The sequence below is a fragment of the Ochotona curzoniae genome, unplaced genomic scaffold (genome assembly GCF_017591425.1).
Source record: "Ochotona curzoniae isolate NIBS_2020 unplaced genomic scaffold, NIBS_Ocur_1.0 scaffold_4505, whole genome shotgun sequence".
Lineage (NCBI taxonomy): Eukaryota > Metazoa > Chordata > Mammalia > Lagomorpha > Ochotonidae > Ochotona > Ochotona curzoniae.
The window spans coordinates 49062714-49086039 of record NW_024467118.1 but is presented as its reverse complement, the minus strand read 5'-3'; the positions used below and the strand labels follow the sequence as shown (position 1 = coordinate 49086039).

Sequence of the window (23326 nt, the reverse complement as noted above, 5' to 3'; positions counted from 1 at the left end):
AAATTAGTGTCTGCACATCCTGGCAAAGGCAGTGGAGGCTCTTTCACAGGCTAGGGTTCCATTCCAAGCTTCCAGGCCTGGAGAAAACCTGTGACTCGTCCCTGTGCATACCATGAGCCACTGCTTTGGGGCCTGGATACAGACCCAGGCAGGCTTAATGAAAACCAGACCGAGTCTGGCCTCAGGAAAACATGTCAGGGATTTTTGGAAAACGTATTAAAGGAAGGAAGGACTATAAGAGGAAGTATTTATTGTTAATGATGTGGAGGAAGAAGTGCTTGGTTAATCTCCTGGTTTGCAGATGCCACTAAATAGTTTTGGTCCATGAAATGCCATACTGATTGCAATGCTAGAGGAAACAGAATTGGAGAATGTAGTTAAATGGCAAGAAAACTTTGTTTTGGATAATTGTAATAGTTCACATGGGAAAAATAAATCCAGAGCAAGCTTGTTTATCAAACAGGAAAGGTATAAAAGGTTCTGGACCTGCCAAATCTGAGGACCTTAACACTGCTGAGGTCTATCTCAAAGGGCTGTAACAAACTGCTGGTTTTTTCCATTTCAGTTGATATCTAAAACTGTGAATTAGTGTGGAGTGCATTTGTACCTAACTATGTGGAATAGTCAGAAAAAAAGATATAAGCAAAGAAGACATTGTAGCCTATGATGTCTCACTGCAGCACTGCTGTCATTTGGCCAGATAATTTTTGTTGTTGTGAAGCTGTCCTGTGCTTGATCAAATGTTTATTAGTATCCAGTACATCTTCTCTCTTTAAGTTGTGATCATCAGAAATGTTTGCCAACATCGCCAGATGTCTGTTTCAGAGCAGAATTGCCCCTATTGGAGAGCCACTCATCTGAGAAAGTTTAGTAAGGCAATGATGTTGAATTTTCGTGACTAAGGTGGATTATACAAACTTATTCATCAGGTCCCTGAATATTTAAAAATTCTCATGAAGCTTTATTTAATTTTCTAAGTGAATTGAAATATATCTTCCTTTTCCTAATAAGTAAGAACTTAGCAATTTTACAAATGATAAATGCTGAAAATGATATTGCAGAAAGATTTTGAGGAACTCTTGGGAAATTAATAACTGAACTGCTATGTAGAAGGATATTCATGTCATTCCACCATATGTCCTTGTTTCAACTGATAGAATTTTTCTTTTAGGTGCATAGTGGTATTTTTTTTTTCTCTCGTAAGATTTATGGACAGAATTTTTTTTTAAGATTTATTTATTTTTTATCACAAAGTTAGACATACAGAGAAGAGGAGAGATAGAGAGGAAGATCTTTCATCTGATGATTCACTCCCCATGTGACCACAATGGCCGGTGCTGTGCTGGTCCAAAGCCAGGAGCCAAGGATTTCCTCCAGGTCTCCCACGCGGGTACAGGGTCCCAAAGCTTTGGGCCGTCCTCGACTGCTTTCCCAGGCCACAAGCAGGGAGCTGGATGGGAAGTGGAGCTGCCAGTACTGGAACTGGCACCCATATGGGATGCTGGGCGTTCAAGGCGAGGACTTTAGCCATTAGGCCACTGTGCTGGACCCCCGAATTCGTGAAAGAATGTCCTTTTCTAGAAGCTAAAAGTAAAATGATTTGACGTGTCATTCAAATATTCTTATCTGTTTAATTTCAGAATATATTATAAGGATATTTTCACTTATTTTTATTTGTTATTTTATTCCTTGTTATTTTTCTCTGATGTATTTTTTTTTCTTTCCTTCCCAGGAAATATTGGAAATTCTTTTACAATTGATCCTATCCTGGGTGCTATAAAAACTGCCAAAGAATTAGATCGAAGTAACCAAGTGGAATATGACTTAATGGTCAAAGCTACAGACCAAGGAAATCCACCAATGAGTGAAATAACTTCTGTGCATATCTTTGTCACAATTGCTGACAATGCCTCTCCTAAATTTACATCAAAAGAATATTCTGTTGAAATCAGTGAAACCATCAGCATTGGGAGTTTTGTGGGAATTGTTACAGCACATAGTCAGTCATCAGTGGTATATGAAATAAAAGATGGAAATATAGCTGATGCTTTTGATATTAATCCACACTCTGGGAGTATCATCACTCAGAAAGCCCTGGATTTTGAAACATTACCCATTTATACTTTGATAATCCAAGGAACTAACATGGCTGGGCTGTCCACTAATACAACTGTTCTAGTGCATCTACAGGATGAAAACGACAATTTACCAGTTTTTATGCAGACAGAATACATAGGACTCATTAGTGAATCAGCTGCTCCCAACAGTGTGATTCTGACAAACAAGAATGTCCCACTTGTGATTCGAGCAAGTGATGCTGATAGAGAATCAAATGCTTTGCTTGTGTATCACATTGTTGAACCATCAGTGCACAAATATTTTGCTATCGATTCAAGCACTGGAGCCATTCATACAGTACTAAGTTTGGACTATGAAGAAACAAGTGTTTTTTACTTTACTGTGCAAGTTCATGACATGGGGACACCACGTTTATTTGCTGAATATGCAGCTAACGTGACTATACATGTAATTGACATTAATGACTGTTCTCCTGTGTTTTCCCAATCATTATATGAAGCTTCTCTCTTGTTGCCTACGTACAAAGGAGTGAAAGTCATCACTGTAAATGCTACAGATGCTGATTCAAGTGCGTTCTCGCAGTTAATGTACTCCATCACCGAAGGCAACATCGGGGACAAGTTTTTTATGGACTATAAGACTGGGACTATAACAGTACAGAACACAACTCAGTTAAGAAGCCGCTATGAGTTAACCATTAGAGCTTCTGATGGCAGATTTGCCAGCTTTACTTCTGTGAAAGTCAATGTGAAAGAAAGCAAAGAAAGTCAGCTGAAGTTTACCCAAGACTTCTACTCTGCAAAAGTTATGGAGAATTCCACTGAAGCCAAAACATTAGCTGTGATTACTGCTATAGGAAACCCCATCAATGACCCTTTGTTTTACCATATCCTGAACCCAGATCGCCGATTTAAAATAAGCCGCACTTCAGGAGTACTTTCCACTACTGGGTTACCATTTGATCGTGAACAGCAGGAGACATTTGATGTGGTTGTAGAAGTAACAAAAGAGCATAAGCCTTCAGCTGTGGCCCACGTTGTTGTGAAAGTCACTGTAGAAGACCAAAATGACAATGCACCTGTGTTTGTCAACCTTCCCTATTATGCTGTTGTGAAGGTGGATACTGAGGTGGGCCATGTGATTCGCCATGTTACTGCCATAGACAGAGACAGTGGCAGAAATGGTGAAGTGCATTACAGTCTCAAGGAACATCATGAACACTTTGAAATTGGACCGATGGGTGAGATTTCATTAAAAAAGCAGTTTGAACTGGACACCTTAAATAAAGAATACCTTGTCACCGTAATTGCAAAAGATGGGGGCAGCCCAGCTTTTTCAGCTGAAGTTATTGTTCCAATCACTGTCATGAATAAAGCCATGCCTGTGTTTGAGAAACCTTTCTATAGTGCAGAGATTCCAGAGAACATTCAGATGCATAGCCCAGTTGTCCATGTACAAGCCAACAGCCCAGAAGGGTTGAAAGTGTTCTACAGCATCACAGAAGGAGACCCTTTTAGCCAGTTTTCTATTAATTTCAATACAGGAGTTATTAATGTCATAGCTCCTCTGGATTTTGAGTCCCACCCAGCATATAAGCTAAGCATCCGAGCCACGGACTCCTTGACAGGGGCACATGCTGAAGTCTTTGTTGACATAATAGTAGAAGATATCAATGACAATCCTCCTGTGTTTGTTCAGCAGTCTTATGCAGCAACCCTGTCTGAGGCGTCTGTAATTGGAACATCTGTCGTTCAAGTTAAAGCAACAGATTCTGATTCAGAACCCAATAGAGGAATTTCATACCAGATGTTTGGAAATCATAGTACGAGTCATGATCATTTTCACATAGACAGCAGCACTGGGCTCATTTCACTAGTCAGAACTTTGGACTATGAACAGTTCCAGCAGCACAAGATTTTCATAAGGGCTATTGATGGTGGCATGCCCACACTGAGCAGTGATGTGATTGTCACTGTGGATGTCACTGACCTCAATGATAATCCACCACTCTTTGACCAACAGATTTATGAAGCCACAATTAGTGAGCATGCCATTTATGGACATTTTGTGATGTGTGTAAAGGCCTATGATGCAGATAGTTCAGATGTAGACAAGTTAGAATACTCCATTCTGTCTGGCAATGATCATAAGAATTTTGTCATTGACAGTGAAACAGGGATTATCACACTCTCGAACCTGCGCCGGCACACCTTGAAGCCATTTTACAGTCTTAACGTTTCTGTTTCTGATGGGGTTTTCCGAAGTTCAGCCCAGGTTCATGTAATAGTAATTGGAAGCAATTTTCACAGTCCTGTTTTTCCTCAGAATGAATATGAAGTTGAGCTAGCTGAAAACGCTCCCTTACATACGCTGGTGATTGAGATTAAAGCAACTGATGGGGACTCTGGTATTTATGGTCACATTACTTACCATATTATAAATGACTTTGCCAAAGACAGGTTTTACACAAATGAGAGGGGGCAGCTGTTTACTTTGGAAAAACTCGATCGGGAAACCCCAGCAGAGAAAGTAATTCCAGTTCGTTTAATGGCCAAGGATGGTGGAGGAAAAGTTGCTTTCTGTACCGTTAATGTGATCCTTACAGATGACAATGACAATGCACCACAATTTCGAGCCACCAGGTATGAAGTGAACATTGGATCCAACGCTGCCAAAGGGACTTCAGTCATTAAAGTTATTGCAAGTGATGCTGATGAAGGATCCAACGCCGATGTCACCTATGCCATTGAAGCAGATTCTGACAGTGTAAAGGAGAATTTAGAAATTAACAAACTGTCTGGGGTGATAACTACAAAAGAAAGCTTAATTGGCTTAGAAAATGAATTCTTCACTTTTTTTGTTAGAGCTGTGGATAATGGTTCTCCCCACAAAGAATCTGTAGTTCCTGTTTATGTCAAAATACTTCCACCAGAAATACAGCTTCCAAGATTTTCAGAACCATTTTATACCTATACAATCTCAGAAGACATGCCTATTGGCACAGAAATAGATCTCATCCGAGCAGAACATAGTGGGACCATCCTTTACAGCCTGGTCAAAGGGAATACTCCTGAAAGTAACAGGGATGAATTCTTTGTGATTGACAGGCAGAGTGGGCGACTGAAACTGGAGAAGAGTCTTGACCATGAGACAACTAAATGGTATCAGTTCTCCATACTTGCCAGGTGTACTCACAATGACTATGAGGTGGTGGCTTCAGTAGATGTTAGCATCCAAGTAAAAGATGCAAATGACAACAGCCCAGTCGTGGAGTCTAATCCATATGAGGCATTTGTTGTTGAAAACTTGCCAGCAGGAAGCCGAGTCATCCAGGTCTGGGCATCTGATCTAGACTCAGGTACTAATGGCCAAGTCATGTATAGTCTAGATCAGTCACAGAGTATAGAAGTCATCGAGTCATTTGCCATTAACATGGAAACAGGCTGGATTACAACCCTAAAGGAACTTGACCATGAAAAGAGAGACAATTATCAGATTAAAGTGGTTGCATCTGACCATGGTGAGAAGGTCCAGTTATCTTCCACAGCCATCGTGGATGTTACCGTTACTGATGTCAATGATAACCCACCACGCTTCACGGCCGAGATTTATAAAGGAACTGTGAGTGAAGATGATCCACCAGGAGGTGTGATTGCCATCTTAAGTACTACGGATGCGGATTCCGAAGAGATCAACAAACAAGTTACATATTTCATAACAGGTAAAAAAAATCAAATGGTTTAAGTTAAAATTTTTATTAAAAATATAAATTCTAAGATGTATTTTATAGAAATGGAGATGTGAAGTGTGTTAAATTTAATTACGGTGTCTAAAATGAGTAGAAATGACATGTTAAGCAGCGTTTCAAATTTTCAACAGTTAACATTTGTATTAGACTTGTTTTTTATGACTATTGGACTTTATATTTAATCTATAGTAATAAAAATGAGTAACTGTGTAGACCAAATTATTCTTTAGCAATCTTATTTGTTTAGCTTATATTTTTGTAAATAACAGCTCATATTGGACAAATTTAATCATTTAAGCATTCTTTAAAAATCATAACATTGTATATCTTGAATGTAGTTTATTTTTCATGTTGCTAATTTTTCTTGTTTCAACAAATTTGTAATCTTTGTTGATTTAATAGGAGGTGATGCTTTGGGACAATTTGCTGTTGAAAATTTGCAGAATGAATGGAAGGTCTATGTGAAGAAACCTCTGGATAGGGAAAAAAGGGACAATTATCTTCTGACAATCACAGCAACTGACGGCACTTTTTCATCAAAAGCTATAGTTGAAGTGAAAGTACTTGATGCAAATGACAACAGTCCAGTTTGTGAAAAGGTGGGCCACTCTTTCCTCATTTGTGTGTGATAAATTTTTGTCTTAAACCTTCCAGTGGGGCTATCATCTCCTGTAATGTAATTAAAACGTGTTCCATCTTTTAGTTGCTTACTGTTAAACAATGAGAATTAAAAGAATTAAGACTTGAAAAAAACAACTGCTTTTGAGGAATGTTAAATAGATCAAAACCTCATTCTAAAAACTACGTTATAGACATGATTATGTGGTATCTAACTCTAAAAATGCTTCTGAAAACTCGTTATGGAGGATTATCTAAGTGTGAGGAAAAGTAATGAGGAACAGGATAGTTACTCTAACAGATATTTTTGAGGGTGCTTGTTCTATATGCTGCGGAAAGCAAGAAATTAATGATATGGCTCTTGTTCCTGTGGAGCTCATCATTGAACGGAAGAACAAAGTAGGAGCCAAGGAAAGGCTCTTTCCCTCAAAGGATTCAGTTAAGGAGGATGGGAGCAAGTGTGGTCCCTGGAGCTGGAGAGAAAGGCGAGAGGCCGAGCTGTACAGGAGAAAAGCCTGAGAACCTGGGATCAGATGATTAAGAGGAGAAGCAGAAGGATGAAGGAGCCTGAGCAGGGGATGCAGACATGGGAACAGTAGCTTAGTTACCCAGAAGTGGACAGTTTGTCACTGGAAGGAAATTTATGGGGAAAAAAGTAGACTGATTATAGAAGGCAATGAAGATCAATCCAAAGAATTTTTACTCTATGATTAGAAAAGTAAAGACTCATTGAGTCCTTTTGTATTTCAAAGAGGATGACATGAACGCAGAGTTCCTTAAAGAAGTTCACATTGGTAGTAGTGTGTCCATTGCTTAGGAAGAGTGAAAGATAATAGGACAGGCTTTAATGGCAGAAGAAATGGATGTAAAGTTGGTGACATCCAATCCCTGCCCGATTGACAGGCTGGCAGCTGTGCTGAGGTAAGTCTGATTTTGATGTTCAATGTGGGAATGTTGGACAAAGACCAGGGCAATGACAAAGATAAGGCTGAGGTATGAATTGGTTTTAGAGAAAGTATACTGAGTTCCATTTGGGATTTGTTAATTTTAAGGAAATGAATCAGTCAATGAAATAGACTTCTTAGGGATGATGAGGTAAGAATAAATATTAGGGAAAGTATGAAAACTTGGCAGTTTCTGTGGATAGTTGATAACTGACTTTATTTGAGAGGATGCAAACAAAATGGACTCAAATGGAAGATGGCTGCTTCTAAAGGAGAAGAGGCAGAACTGGAAGGAAGCCAGGAACACTGTCATTGGAAGTGAACGAAAAGAGAACTTCTAGAAGCAGGGTGGCAGGCAGAGGTGTGACATTGCTGGGAAAGTATGAATGAGACACACAGCAGAGCAATTAGATTCTGTGCCTGATTTGGGGGTGGTGGTGTCAGGGTCATGATGTAGGTGGCCACTCGAGTGGGGTTGAAGAGGATGCATTATGAACGAGATTTGGCCAGTGAAGAAGGTTGGAAATTAGGAAGGGAGAAGCATGACAGGTGAAGAGATGGCCAGGTGGAAGGGAAAGTGATATTGAAGAGGGCCAGAGACTCTGAAGAAGGCTGTCCAATCAGGAATTAGGAAATTCATTACAGCTGTGGAAACTTCAGCTATTCTGGACATGTAAAATTCTGTCAGGAGGGAAAATGGAACTTTGGAGGGACCAAGGGTTCATTTTAATTCATATTCGTGATTTTCTGGTAATAGTACTGGAGGGAAGGATGTATATGTGAATATGTGCTTCATTTCAAAATCAGATATGTATATTTTTATGGTCACTTTGGGAATATTGAAAGAAGGAAATTAGATATTTGAAGCCACCATTGTTGTAAAATATCATGTTACATAAGTCATAAAATGTAGCTCACTGATAATTGAGATTATACTAAGATTATTTCTCTTCCTCAGAGGATTTCATTTATGGCATGGTTTCCTAAAGAATCGGAACTGCAGGCAGTTTCTAGTTAGGCTTGAGGGTCAGAGCAGGAGTGAGGAAAGGAGCCAACCAGAATAGTAGTGGGGCCCGAGCTTTGCTTGTCCCCCTCGGGAATTTGCAGAATCTGGTTTTCTCCCACAGCATGGATTTCCTCTCTCCTACCTGCAGTGTTTTGCTTATATTAGGAAGAATCACACTCTTGACTCCCATATTTGAACGTAAATGCATGTAATGTAATCTAACTTCTAGGTAGGTGAGGAACACTACTTAGATTTTGCTGTAAGAATTTAACCCAGGCTAAGCATGAAACTGACTCGGTGTTCTGTTGATTAGATGTCATTTCAGGCTCCCTCAGGGATACGAAGTTGGAAACTGTTGCTTGGCTCTCCCTTGTGTTTCATGGGTTCTGCATGAAAAATAACTTTAAAAGCTCTTTTGGTTTTAGTTTTAATTCTTTCCCAGGTTTTCCATGGCCAAAGTTAAATGTCTTTTCCATTATTCCTTTGGCAGCCAGGCTGAAATTTTAATGTTTTTACACTAATGACATTGTTTGGAATCTTTCTAGACGTTATATTCAGACACCATTCCTGAAGATGCTCTTCCGGGGAAATTGATCATGCAGGTCTCCGCTACAGATGCAGATATCCGTTCCAATGCTGAAATTACTTACACTTTATCTGGTTCAGGTGCTGAAAAATTCAAACTCAATCCAGACACAGGTAATGATGTAGCTTGGCACAAATAATTAGTTCCAGCAAAATTATGTAGGTGGGTGATTTTAGAACACATATGAAGCTTAAAATTACATTTTGTCTATTTCAAATTTATTCTAGCACTTTGGAATTGACATCTTTTAGAAATCTCTGTAATGATTCAGTTCGTTAAATTTCAGGTGAAGTAAAAAGAGTGATAGTGGCATTACTGCCTATTTGAATGGAGGATTTAAAATTTAAAGATGATATACCCAACTTCTGTTTGTGAAAAACTCAGGCGTTAAAATAGATCTCTAACCTTGTGCTTTATTCATAATACTGTCTATTCATAGCATGTTTTCTTGAATTTGTGAACATAAATTTTATTTTATAATGCTTATCATTAAAAGAATTGCTTGTATTATTTTCTTCCTGTAATTTCTGTTTTGCTGAAATTTGGATCACTTCATGCCCTGATGCTCTAATTAGCATATGTGTGTAATTTGGGGCTCAAAAAATTAATTTGGTAAGTTAACTAGTTTTACTTCTGCAACATTGTTTGTAATAAAAGTGGCCCCTGGCCTCGGGTTTGTATGACTTAAAGAGCTGGCCTGGAAGGATTTGGAAATCTATGCTTAGCCCTTGTCTGTATGCCTGCTAGGCATGGGTCCTTTTAGCTTTTTTCTTTACCTGATAAACTGTTTATTAGAGCATTAAGCCTATGATTAGAAATTAAATTTAAAATATTTGTCACAAAAATTGAAGGACAATTCAGGAGAGGGAAAAACTATCATCCTGTACACTATCCGAAATATGTTCTCCTTACATTAATTGAAAAAGAAAAAGAATAATGGAGTTATAGTTTTTGGAAATCTGGAATGCACTGTGCTGTAGCTGTAGGTCTGATGTTGTCGCACTACGCTCTGGAGGAAGGCTGCCATTCTGGTTGTTAAGAGAAAAGGGAAATGCAAGGTGCACAGTTGCAGTTCATATCTTACATTTCAAGTGAATTCACCTATCTTTGCTTGTTTTTAGGTGAATTGAAAACATTAGCCTCCCTTGATCGTGAGGAACAAGCAGTTTATAATCTTCTAGTCAAGGCCACAGATGGAGGTGGAAGATACTGTCAAGCCAACATTGTGCTCACACTAGAAGACGTGAATGATAATGCACCTGAATTCTCTGCTGATCCGTACGCCATCACTGTGTTTGAGAACACAGAGCCTGGTACACCATTGACAAGGGTGCAGGCCACAGATGCAGATACAGGTGCGCTGTAGAACATGCAGGGCCTTCAAGCTGCCCACTGAAACCTTAGGATTCTCTGTCTTGAGACATAACCCATCTTCAAGCTGTTTTACTCTTTCCTCACACATAATGAATAGCTCATTATGATTGTAGAATGAAATTTTTTTGGATACTCAAGCCAAGGTTTTTGTTTGTTTGTTTGCTTTGATCTTTATGATTTAATTATCTGAAAGCCAGAGACATAAAGATAGGGGTTAGGGATCTTCTAACCATGTGCAGTGCCCAGGGTACTGGGCCAAGCTGAAGCCAGAAGCCTGGTACTCTATCCAGGTCTCCCATGGAAGTGGCAAGGCCTAGGTAGTAGGGCCATCTTGCACTGCTTTCTCTGGCAAGGGACTGGATTGGAAGTGGAGTAGCTACAACTTGAACCTGTGCAAACATGGGGTATCATCATTCACAGGTGGCAGCTTAACCTACTATGCCACATGTTGACCCTTATATCAGCATTAACAGGTATTTAATGTCCTGGTTGCTTCTCGTGAATTTTCTGTCTTAAGTATCAGTGATGAGAAAACAAAACTAGAATATATATTCATAGCATAACATTTTAATATCATAAAATAACTTTATCAAACTGACACTGAAGGAATCAGAAGAATGGCAAAAATGTTACTTTTCACTATTATATACTATGATGTATCCCTGTGCAGAAAATAGCCTTAAGAATCCAGACACCTGTGAAATCTTTGTTTTAATAGTTAATTATTAAAGTTCACTTTTTCTAGATCACATTCGTAAGACTTTTTCAATAATGTGTATTGGTATTTTCAATTTTTTAAAGGTAAGTTGCTTAATGAAATGTGAATTTCTTGTATAAATTTTTTGATGTGATTTTCCCTCAACAGGTTTGAATCGAAAGATTTCCTACTCACTGGTTAACTCTGCTGATGGACAATTCTCCATTAATGAATTATCTGGAATTATTCAATTAGAAAAGCCCTTGGATCGAGAACTACAGGCAGTCTATACCCTTACTCTGAAAGCTGTAGATCATGGTTTGCCAAGGAGGTTGTCAGCTACTGGTACTGTAATTGTATCAGTTTTAGATATAAATGACAACCCTCCTGTGTTTGAATACCGTGAATATGGTGCCACAGTGTCTGAAGACATTCTTATCGGGACAGAAGTTCTGCAAGTATATGCAGCAAGTCGGGATATCGAAGCAAATGCAGAAATCACCTATTCAATAATTAGTGGAAATGAACATGGAAAATTCAGCATAGATTCTAAAACAGGTAAGTTACAGAGTAATTGAGAGAAAGTCCTCTTTATTCTACGTGAAGGTAGTTTTTGCTTGATCCAGTATAAACCACAAGCAAATTCATTTGAAATACAAACCTGTAGTTTCACATGCTGCATGTGGTGTTGCAAGTAAGTACAGATAAGAGCAGATGATAGGAGAGGACTTGCGTGAAATACTTCTCTGTCCCCATATATGGAGCTCTTGTGAGGAGCTTCCCAGTAAAATAGTAATTTTACCTCTTTGATCTTGGTTTTAACAGTGGACATCTGATAACTGATTGAATTGGCTTCTTTGTAATAGTTATGTATATAACAGTTGAGATACTTTGAATCCCATGGGAAGATTATCTGCAAGGTCAGAAGTGATATGACCTGCTGACTTCTGCTCTGTAAATGCTTTTGTCGACTCATTAACCTGTGATCTAAATTAGCTGTGTCTTTGAACATTGTAAAAAATGTCTCCATTCAAGTTTGTTTTTTTGAGTCTTGGGTGTGTCAGATAAAGAACAGATGTGTGTTGATCCTGTTTTAAAACAGTCTTAATGCACATTATGAAAATATTCTTTTTAGGGTTCTTTACTCCATTCTCTTCCTGAATAGAATGGACATAATGAAATGGAAAGTTGTTAAAAAGGAATTATTAAATGGAAAGTTTTTAAAAAGAGGAAGACTAAGTGTAGGGATTTTTTTAGAGTAAATAAAAGGACATGTATCTCTTTTAATATTGTGCAAAAAAGAAACTGAAAGGCACAGCAGAAATCTTTTTTATTTTTTGAGTTTATTTTTATTAAAATCTAAATGTAGTTTAGAAAAGATAGAAGATAACATGTAAATAGTAAGTGCACTTTTGACGTAACATAGAGATTGTTTAGAAGTACTAACAGTTTCAGATGGGGTAGGAAAAGTTTTTGCCACTGGAGAACTAATTGATTTTCTATACAGGGGCCATATTCATCATTGAAAATCTGGATTATGAAACCTCTCATGGATATTACCTAACTGTAGAAGCCACTGATGGAGGCACCCCATCATTAAGTGACGTTGCAACTGTGAACATCAACATAACCGACATCAATGATAACACCCCAGTGTTCAGCCAGGACACCTATACAACAGTGATCAGTGAAGATGCTGTTCTGGAACAGTCTGTCATTACGGTGTGTATTTTCCTCTCTATAAATTTCTTCTGACTTGTAAGAATTTGGGCCAGTTTGAGCCAGTTTTAATAATGTCTTTATTTGAAAGTATATCGGAGGTGAGAATATTTTGTTAGGCTAATCAACTGCTGACTTTTATTATAAACAACTTTCTTAAAGTGGAAGATCTAAATATCTTATCCATTCTTTAGTTTTCTGCTAAACAAATGTGTAATGTTTTCCAGGTTATGGCTGATGATGCTGATGGACCTTCAAACAGCATTATCCACTATTCAATTATAGATGGCAATCAAGGAAGTCCATTCACAATTGACCCTGTGAAGGGAGAAGTGAAAGTGACTAAGCTTCTGGACCGGGAAACAGTAAGTGAAGAAGTTCAGTTTTAATTGTTTACCAAGAGGCCCAACGCAATGGCCTAGTGGCCAAATCCTCACCTTTTGTGAGCCAGGATCCCATATCGGTGCGAACTCGTGTCCTGGCTGCTCTACTTCCCTTCCAGCTCCCTGCTTAGCCTGGAAAAGCAGTAGAGGACAGCCCAAAGCCTTAGGAGGCCCACCTTGCATTGGGAGACACAGAAGAAGCTCCTGGTACCTTCCTTTGGATAAGCTCAGCTCCAGCCATTGTGGCCATTTGGAGAGTGAACTAGCAAATGGAAGATCTTTCTTTCTGTCTCTTCTTCTCTTTATGCATCTGCCTTTCCAATAAAAATGAATTAATAATAATAACAACAAATGTTTACTAAAGGCTGAGCATAATGGTGCAGCATGTTAAGGCACTGTTTGGGATACTTGTGTTTTATACTGGAGTGTCTAGTTTGTGTCCAGCTTCTGTGTTCTAATTTGGCTTCCTGTCCGTGCACTCTGCGAACCACTGAATGATGCCTCAAGTACCTGGGCCCCTGCCACCCATGTGGGAAACCCGTTCCAGGCTCCTGGTGTTAGTCTGACCCAGTCCTGCCTGTTGGTGCCATGAAAGTGCCCTTTTTCTTTCTCTTTCTCTGTGTGTCTGTGCCTGTCTACCTGTCTCTCCTTTGCAAGTAAATTAAAAAATAAGCATTCCCAGTTTAAAAAAAAAGCTGTTTATAGATTTCCAAATCAATAAATGGAAAGGTTTTGTCTTCATATCTGTTGGGCAATTCAGTGAAGACCAAAGGAAATTAACATGTTTTATTCTTGTTACTGTAAATACTTAAAAAGCAGTTATAGCGTGAAAAATCTCAAGAACAGAATATGTTTCATACTGACATGAGGTTTGAGTAGTGGAAGTTTGTATGGAGGAAAAAATAACTATTGAAGCCAGAGTTCTGAGACAATTTATGGAGTTCTAAACTGAGCTATAAAGAATTGCAGAATTTGGAAAACCATAGAGATTGGTAACTCAGTGTGAGAAATTACATAAACAAAGATATGAAGGGTAGAAGCCATGGGATATATCCAGGGGAATTCACCTAGGTGTATGGTTGTAAGATAAACATGAGGAAGTAGAGGGAGGGAAAATGGAAAGTGTTTTAGAAACAGGTGAGAGGCCATAAAGAAAATCGGATCAGAGGTTCAGAATTGATGCCAGGCATTAGGGAAATATTAATTATTTGTGGATACAAAGTATGAAGACATTAAGGAAGATTAGAACTGCAGTACTTTTAGAGTAGTGGGAAGGCTGTGGACAGTTGACCAGATCTGAGGCAACAGAAGCTGAGTTGGGAAAACAGTAGTGAGAGATGAGTGAAAAAAGCAAACCAAAGACAGTGAAGGAGAAACTCGAGTCAAACTTGAGTGAAGGGTGACTTTTCTTCACTTTTTCTATTGCTGGGTAGCACCGATGAAGAAAATTAGGAAAGTTCTCAAATACAGAGTTGTGGGGGTTGGCAGAGTTAAGTGAATTGGGGATTTGATCATTTGAGTTTTGATAATAGAGGAAAATAAAGGAGAATTAAGTCGTTCATGGAGAGTGACTCAGCGAGTATTTGGAGATGTTAAACTCAGAGACCTGAATGCTGGAAATGTGGGCGTGGATGTACCCTTGGAGCAGATCACATGTGATTTCTGGGCTTGAGACAATTGTGACAGATGAGGGTCAGGAGTAAGCCAGGTTAAACAGCAGCCAACCCTCTACCCCTGCACGCATTCAGGCTTGTGGAGAGGAAGGGGAGCTGGGCAGATAAGGCCTCAGAGAGGAAGCAAGAGGAAGCAATGAAGGAAATTGTGGTTTTAGAAAGTTGAAGAGGTTGGCAGGAATACAGAAGGCGATTGTGGAGAAGACCAGAGCAATTTGGAGAAATACTATTGAGATAACTCATTAAGCTTCAAATTCCATAATTTCCTTTCTGTAGAGACGAGACTTTCCTTTCTGTAGAGATTTGCCACAAGTTTAGGGAGCATGGTGGCTTTGTTGGCATCACTGTACTACTGTGCAGAGTAGTGTTTTTGAGTGAAGAGACTTGTATTCATTGGAGTGTAGCAGAGGAGATGGCCTGTGGGCTTTGCCAAGCTAGTGCACCCTCAGAAACTGTTTCCATCGGAGTATCTTATGGGACTAGTGTTCAACAAAGCTCACTCTGGGATTTGGCCATCCTTTTAAAATTTTTCCACCATTCATTATGGAAGTGAAAGAAGCAGTCTCTTCTAATTTCTTTTGTAGACAACCATAAACAAATAATCTTGAGGGGTTTAGACAGCAGAGTTCTGTCCAAGTGTGGAATCGAGGGGAGCTGGATGTCCTGAGGTAATGAAAATGAGTCATTGTCCAAAGATGAGAGACAGCTAATGTCTGTCTAAATCTGGCAAGCAGTATAATTTGGGCTCCAGGGAAGGCTGCCTTCCATATTATTACTCATCTAAAATGCTGAAGCAATAGCCTTTGAGATAGTAGTATTAATATTTTTTCCTGGTCATTTATGTTACTCTCCAGGCTTAGTTTCTTTTTATATGGCTGCAAGTTTCTAAAGATAAAAACACTTTTAATCAAATGGATATGTGTTTGAGATGCATCAGAAGATCTCATCACAATTGAACTTTCTGTAGAAAAAACACTTGCTCATTCTAGTGAACTTGTTTGTAGGGAACTGTCTACCAAGCAGACACAGCAAGTGATGGTAGTTAATTAAGAACAACTCTTGCATCTTGTCAGAACACTTCAGATTTAAACCCCGTGCACTGGTTGTAAAATGAATGTGCATTCTCCCTCTGTGTGTTTTTTCCCTAAAAGATTTCTGGTTACACACTCACCATTCAAGCTTCTGACAACGGCAGTCCACCCAGAATCAGCACAGCGACCGTGAACATTGATGTGTCTGATGTCAATGACAACCCCCCCATCTTCTCCAAGGGAAACTACAGCGTGATCATCCAGGTGAGCCTGACCTGCTGCATGGCTCACAGAGCCCTTGTGAAATGAGCTCTTTCCCTTGCCTTCAGTGGGTTGTTTGAAACTGCTTGCTTTTCCAAAGGGTACTTTTCAGGCAAGGGGGAAAAAGAAAGTTAAAGGAGTCTTGAATAAAGATTAAGAGATGAAAGTTTTCAAGCTGCACCCGAGCTTCTATTTTACTTTGAAGATAACCTCTCTGTCCTGAGATTAGTAAGCTTGTTCCTTAGTCATATGTTCTGCTCCTGTAACTTTTCCTGCTTGCTACCTCCTCCCTGCTACTGCCCTTCCTCTTCCCCTATAAGTGTTGCCTATCCCCACATACTCCTCACACACATCCTTTTTTTTTCCTGGACCCATCCTTTGTCCTGTCCTCTTGCTGCTCACCAGCATCCTCTGCTCTTCCCCTCTCTTCTCTTCCAGGTGTAACAGCTTTGTTTCCACGTGTTTTTGCTTATAGAAAACTCACATGTGGCTCAACCTTGGGCTGGGTTGAAAGGTTTTTGCTTTGTTTTTTATTTTGGGCAGGAAAACAAACCTGTGGGCTTCAGTGTGCTGCAGCTAGTGGTGACAGACAAGGATTCTTCTCACAATGGCCCACCCTTCTTCTTTACCATTGTGAGTGGAAATGATGACAGAGCATTTGAAGTGAGCCAACAAGGAGTCCTGATGACTGCAGCTACCATTGACAAGAAGTCAAGAGATCACTACTTACTGCTGGTGAAGGTATTACAGCTTTCTCTGTGGGTTTCCTATAGCTTCCTGAAAAGTGCTACTGGTTACTTCTGAATGCCCCTTTCAGGAAAAACATTTGTGAAATGGTGTTCTTTGTCTTTGGTCATACCTTCCTTTGTGTACTAACTGCACTTTGAGGGGACTCATTCACTCATTTGGTTCTGTAGCTGTCACATTGGGTCAATATGAATTAGTGACATTACAATAAAGAAGTAATTTGTCCTTTTCTTTGAGATGCTTCTCATGTAACAAAACGCCTTGCTTAGCAGTAAAGGGTGCCTACTAAGAAATGCCTCGTCAGGAGGTTTTGTCGTAGTGGAGACATCGCAAAGTGCACTTGCACAGATCTGGATGATGTAGGTAAACCACTCGGCCTCTTGATGCAGTCATGAGATACAGTAAACACAGGCCTAAGGATGCCACTGCTGGCACAATATGGCTTAATAGTTTATAGTTCACTTTTTTTATATAAGCAGGGGAATACCCTCTGAAAAGGCAGTAACATTATAAATACATAAACCATTAACATAGCCATTTGTCATTGTCAAGTACAAAATACTATACATAATTATTTGTGGTGTACTTTTATAGGATTGACAGCACAATAAGTTTGCAACAGCATCAGCAGTGTGATTAGTGTGAGTACTGCGTTGTGCTCTGCAGTTAGCATGACCACAGCATCGCTAAGCAATAGGGAATTTCATCTCCATTATCATCTTATGGGATCACCATCATATATTCACTGAATCCATCATTAACTGAAACATTTTTACACAGGACTGGAATCATGTAACAGTAGGTTTTTTTAACTTCAGTGTTGTAAATATATTTTTATTAAGACATAGGGAAAAGTGATTTCCTGTTTCTTTTCTCGTAGGTGTCAGATAATGGAAAGCCACAGTTGTCGTCTTTGACATACATTGATGTTCATGTTATCGAAGAGAGCATCCATCCTCCTGCAATTTTGCCACTGGAAATTTTCATTACTGCCTTTGGAGAGGAATATTCGGGAGGTGTCATCGGGAAGATCCATGCAACAGACCAGGATGTCTATGACACTTTAACCTACAGTCTTGATCCCCAGCTGGACAGCCTGTTTTCTGTGTCCAGCACTGGGGGTAAGCTGATAGCACACAAAAAGCTGGATATAGGGCAGTATCTTCTCAATGTCAGTGTAACAGATGGAAAGTTCACAACTGTGGCTGACATCACAGTGCATATCAGACAAGTGACACAAGAGATGCTGAACCATACCATCGCACTCCGCTTTGCCAATCTCACCCCGGAAGAATTTGTTGGTGACTACTGGCGCAACTTCCAGCGGGCTTTACGGAACATCCTGGGAGTCAGGAGGAATGATGTGCAGATTGTGAGTCTGCAGGCCTCAGAGCCTCACCCACATCTGGATGTCTTACTCTTCATAGAGAAATCAGGTAGTACCCAAGTTTCAACAAAGCAGCTTCTGCACAAGATCAATTCTTCTGTGGCTGATATCGAGGAAATCATTGGTGTGAAGATCTTGGATGTGTTCCACAAGCTCTGTGCAGGACTGGATTGTCCGTGGAAATTTTGTGATGAAAAGGTATCTGTGGATGAAAGTGTCATGTCCACACACAGCACAGCCAGGCTGAGTTTTGTGACTCCTCGCCACCACAGAATAGCTGTGTGCCTCTGCAAAGGTAATGCTCAAAAGGCTGTGAAATCAGTGTTACAGATGACTTCCTGGGTGACCTGACCTTTGGTGGTGACACATTGACAATCATTTTCATGACACTCCTGTTGTCTCCCCCTTCCCCTCTTTATTTTCATTAATTATAGAGGGAACATGTCCATCTGTTCACCATGGTTGTGAAGACCATCCCTGCCCAGAGGGGTCTGAATGTATCGCTGACCCCAGAGAGGAGAAGTATACCTGTGTCTGTCCTGGAGGCAAGTTTGGTCAGTGCCCAGGTGAGAGTTCAATGATCAAGCTTATGTTTATTTCTTTTAAAAATCACTTTTCAAAGCTTCTCATAATTTTCTTCTTTAATGGACTCAAAAACCATTGTATAGTATGTTTGTTAATGACAAGTGCAATGTAAAGATGAAGAGTGGCAGCAGTAATCTTCCTTCCTGTCTGATAACAACACACGTGAGTTCGGGGCTTGTGTGCTCCTTCTGCATCATCCATACCTCCAAAGACAAAGGCATCTGTGTGCTTTATGTATGCATTTATCTGACAGATAGAGCAACACACATGCACACACAGATTTTCCTATGTTGCTTAGCTTCTTAAAATCCTGCAGCAGTCAAAGCTAGGCCAGGCAAAACCCAGGAGTTAGGAACTATATCTGAGTTGATTTTGATTTCCCATCTGTTGCTTTTCTCTGTAAAGTCTTATTTATTTGGAAGTTAGAGAGATGGAAGGAGATTAGTAGAGGTTTCCCCTGTGCAGATTCATTCCTGTCAGAGCCTGGAGCTAGGAGTCCCATTTTGGTTTCCACACATGGGTGGCAAGGACACAACCATTACATTAGCAGATAGCTGGAATAAGGAGGAAAAGACCTAGAACTTTAACCTGGGTACTCTGATTTGAGATGCAAGCATCCCAAGCAACATCTTAATCACTGTGCCAAATGTGATTTTATCTTTAAAAAAAATCAGGTAATTCAAGAGTGATTATGTGCCATTCAGTCCTCTATCTCCTGCTTTTTACCTCTATTTGGTGGTTTATTATGGGCCTCCTTCTAAGCCCCTACTCATAAACCTGATTCTTTTAAAAATTAGACACTATTTCAAGATCTTTTGCGTTTATCCAACATTCTGCCTATATGTAGAGATGCCAGTTGTTATATTGTTGTCTGTTTAAAAAAAGAAAACCTTATACATATACCTTTAGTTGTGGTGTTTTCATTTCAATATAACATAACCCATAAACAGTATTTTGCTTTGCCAATGGCCACCTTAAAGTTTTAAGAACACTGTGTATTAATTCACTCAGACATGGTGCCAGTCCTGTTTCTTCCAGGTGTGTTGAAAATCTCATCCCCCCATTCTGTTGCTAATATTGGCAGTTTTCAATTAAAAACTGAATTATTCTCATTCAATGGGCATAGAATGACATCCAATGATTACTTTAATTTGTATTTTTCTACTGCTGTGACCATGGTCTTTACATTTCTTCATTGACTATAATCATCTCTCTTGTGGCTTTGCCTGTTCTCTTGTTGCATTGTCTGGGTTGTTTGTCCATTCATTGTGTAGAGGTCTTTGTGAATTTTGAGCATTAACATTCTCAGCATTCCAGTTTCTCCTGTCTATATACTAATGGCCTTTTGATTTATTAAACAGGTCTTTTGTCATTTTTAAATTTAATTTTTGTTTAAGCCTGCATGATATTGCATAGCATTTCTGTCTCTGGAGATGCTATTTCATTACCTTGTGGGAAGTGAGGATTGTTTTATATTTTAATTAGAAAATTTTCCCAAGCCACCTTGAGCTATGTTGGGATTTTCTGAAATTGTCTTCTAATAATTTTGTACTAAGCAGTTTTATTTTGAGCTTTTATTATTTTAGAATTCAATTCTCTGAGATGCAGTAGTCATAATTTATTCTTTTTAAAATACAGAGCCAATAAAGCTATGCTGTTTGTTTCAACAACATTTTCTCTTAGAGTTGAAGTGGATAATGATACAATCTTAAGTAAGAACCTAGTCTCAGGGAGGGAATAATCGTGCTTTACAAACATGCTTAACTTGGTTTTGACTTACTCATTTCTCTTTGTGATCCACAGGAGGTTCATCTCTAACATTTACTGGCAACAGTTTTGTAAAATATCGTCTCATGGAAAATGAGAACAAATTGGAGATGAAATTATCTATGAAGCTAAGAACCTACTCTACACATGCAGTTGTAATGTATGCTCGAGGAACTGACTATAGTATCTTGGAGGTATGCATTTGTGGAGTTCTTTGCTTTAGAATGGGGAAGACTTTAAAAAATGTTGTTTTCATCTTATGTATAGATTGTTATCCATTAAGAGAAAAGAGAATAGGCTGGCGCCAGAGCTAAGCTCTGCCTGAGGCACCAGGTTTGATCTAGCTCCTTGCTAATGGCCTACAAAAGCAGTGGTTGGGCCATTGCACCCACATGGGAAAACTGGAAGAACTGCTTGGTTCCTGGCTCCAGACCACCACAGCTGCAGTAATGATGGCCCTTGCGGGGTAAACCAACAGATGGAAGGTCTCTCTGTCTCTTCTTCTCTTTGTAAATCTGCCTTTCAAATAAGATTACTCTTCCAAAAGAAGAAATTGCATGTTTAAACATTTTTTTCATTCTTATATAGTTTTCTACTTTGAACTAAAAAAAAATTGTCTTACAGTGACTTAGAGATGTATTTCCGGTTTTTAACAATATGTTTAAGTATATGTGACAATTGATATTCAAACTGTGTTTAGTATCACATACTACTAGTGTTAATGAGAGTTTATCGAAATCCTGCATATGCTTAATGTGTTATACCCTTTTTTTAATGATTTTACTTGACATTATCTGGTGCTGTGTGTGTGTGTGTGTGTGTATGTATGTGTGTGTTGTGGGGTGATGGTTGGGGGCTGTTTTCGTTACTTCCATGATGTCTTGAGAACGTGCAGTTGGTACTTGAAATTGATATCCTAGGGAGATCCATTTTCCTTATTTGTACAATGTACATATGTATATACTTACTTAAATGCAGAACTTCATTCTACCTTTGTTTGTCAGATAGACCTCTCTCATAGATTCTTGATCAGAGATTATAAATGACCGTTCTCTGAAAGTCATGTGAACATAATTGTTTTTGCCTTAGATTCATAACGGAAGACTGCAATACAAATTTGACTGTGGAAGTGGCCCTGGGATTGTCTCTGTTCAAAGCATTCAAGTCAATGATGGGCAGTGGCATGCAGTATCTCTTGAAGTGAATGGAAACTATGCTAAACTGGTTCTTGACCAAGTCCACACTGCATCAGGCACAGCACCAGGGACTCTGAAAACCTTAAATCTAGATAACCATGTGTTTTTTGGCGGCCATATCCGTCAACAAGGATCAAGGCATGGAAGGAGCCCCCAAGTTGGTAATGGCTTCAGAGGTTGTATGGACTCCATCTATTTGAATGGACAGGAGCTTCCTTTAAATAGCAAACCGAGAAGCTATGCACACATTGAGGAGTCAGTGGATGTTTCTCCTGGGTGCTTATTAGCAGCTACGGAAGACTGTTCCAGTAACCCTTGTCAGAATGGTGGTGTTTGCCATCCATCACCTGCTGGAGGTAGGCTTCGTAGTGTTGTGATCCATAAAGTGTTATGCATATTTTCCTGTATTTATTTAAATCAGATTGTCAGTTTTACATTTAATTTTGGAGTTGAATAGGGTAGAACAGAGCAGGCGTTATGATTCTTCCCAGGGGCCAGGCTGAAGGGGGGCAGTTTGACTGCTCAGGGTGTCTAGACCTACCTGTAGTCCCGTCTGCGGCACTGGAGCGGAATGTAATTCTATCCACATTCCATTCTGCACCAGTAATCACTGGGATTTCTTCTAACTCCACAGACACTGACCTCAGGGCGATTTAGAATTAGTGCCGCATAGTTCTAGGTTCTTTTATCCAGTACAGTTTTATCCAGCAGCCCGGAGCACACTGCTGGTTCTAGCAATAACATACGGAAGTATGATTTTCCAGAGGGCCTTGAATGCCTCTGGAAATGTTGCTGTACCTGTCTGTCTTGAATCCCTGGCAATTGGTGATCCTCTGGGCCTGCTGTGTCCCAGACTCTTATTAAAGCACTCTCAGTGTCAGAGTATAGTTAGGAAAATGACAGCCATCATGCCTCATAACTAAAGCTTGTAGTTAATGTAACAGACATCTATAAGTAATCCTTTAAGTGAGATTTCAACAATTTGGTTTTGTGCTGTTTCTTTGGAAAGTGTGTGTATACTATAGACAGTGAATCAGCCAGCTTGTCCACACATTAACACTGAATAGTCTCATTGGTGTAACCTGTACCATACCCATATTCATTACATATCTAGATCATATCAGCAAGGAGGCTGTCCTCATTGTGCCATAGGGATGAAGAGGCTGAATAAGCAATATTTTTGAAATGTGCTGCTATGATCACTGAAGCAGAAAACATATGCCAACCATGCATAGGCTGATTAAGCTCCTAGCCTCAAGTTTCCCATTTCCTTTAATTTTTTTTTAATTTGACTCTTTAACAGTGTTTGTTTTTGGATTATGATGATGATTAGAAAGGTAGAGTTACAGAGAGAGAAGGAGAGACAGAGATCTTGTTCCACTAGTTCACTCCCCAGGTAGCTGTAGCAGCCAGAACCAAGTCAGTTCGAAGCCAGGAGCTTTTTCTGGGTTTCCCATGTGGATGCGGTGGCCCAAGGACTTGAGCCATTCTCTGGTGCTTCCCCATGCCAGCAGCAGGGAACCAG

General features: G+C 39.5%; 1 protein-coding gene across 1 annotated transcript in view; it reads left to right on the top strand.

Moving 5' to 3' along the window:
• The window catches only part of FAT1 (FAT atypical cadherin 1), a 116142-nt gene that overhangs the window by 80213 nt on the left and 12603 nt on the right, over window positions 1-23326 (top strand). The window contains exons 10-22 of the mRNA XM_040966234.1: window positions 1733-5800; window positions 6230-6426; window positions 8941-9094; window positions 10103-10336; window positions 11221-11610; window positions 12560-12774; window positions 12999-13136; window positions 15979-16122; window positions 16663-16860; window positions 17747-18548; window positions 18688-18819; window positions 20642-20799; window positions 21695-22157. Coding sequence (XP_040822168.1) covers window positions 1733-5800; window positions 6230-6426; window positions 8941-9094; window positions 10103-10336; window positions 11221-11610; window positions 12560-12774; window positions 12999-13136; window positions 15979-16122; window positions 16663-16860; window positions 17747-18548; window positions 18688-18819; window positions 20642-20799; window positions 21695-22157 — 7293 coding nt within the window. The remainder of the gene's footprint in view (window positions 1-1732; window positions 5801-6229; window positions 6427-8940; window positions 9095-10102; window positions 10337-11220; window positions 11611-12559; window positions 12775-12998; window positions 13137-15978; window positions 16123-16662; window positions 16861-17746; window positions 18549-18687; window positions 18820-20641; window positions 20800-21694; window positions 22158-23326) is intronic.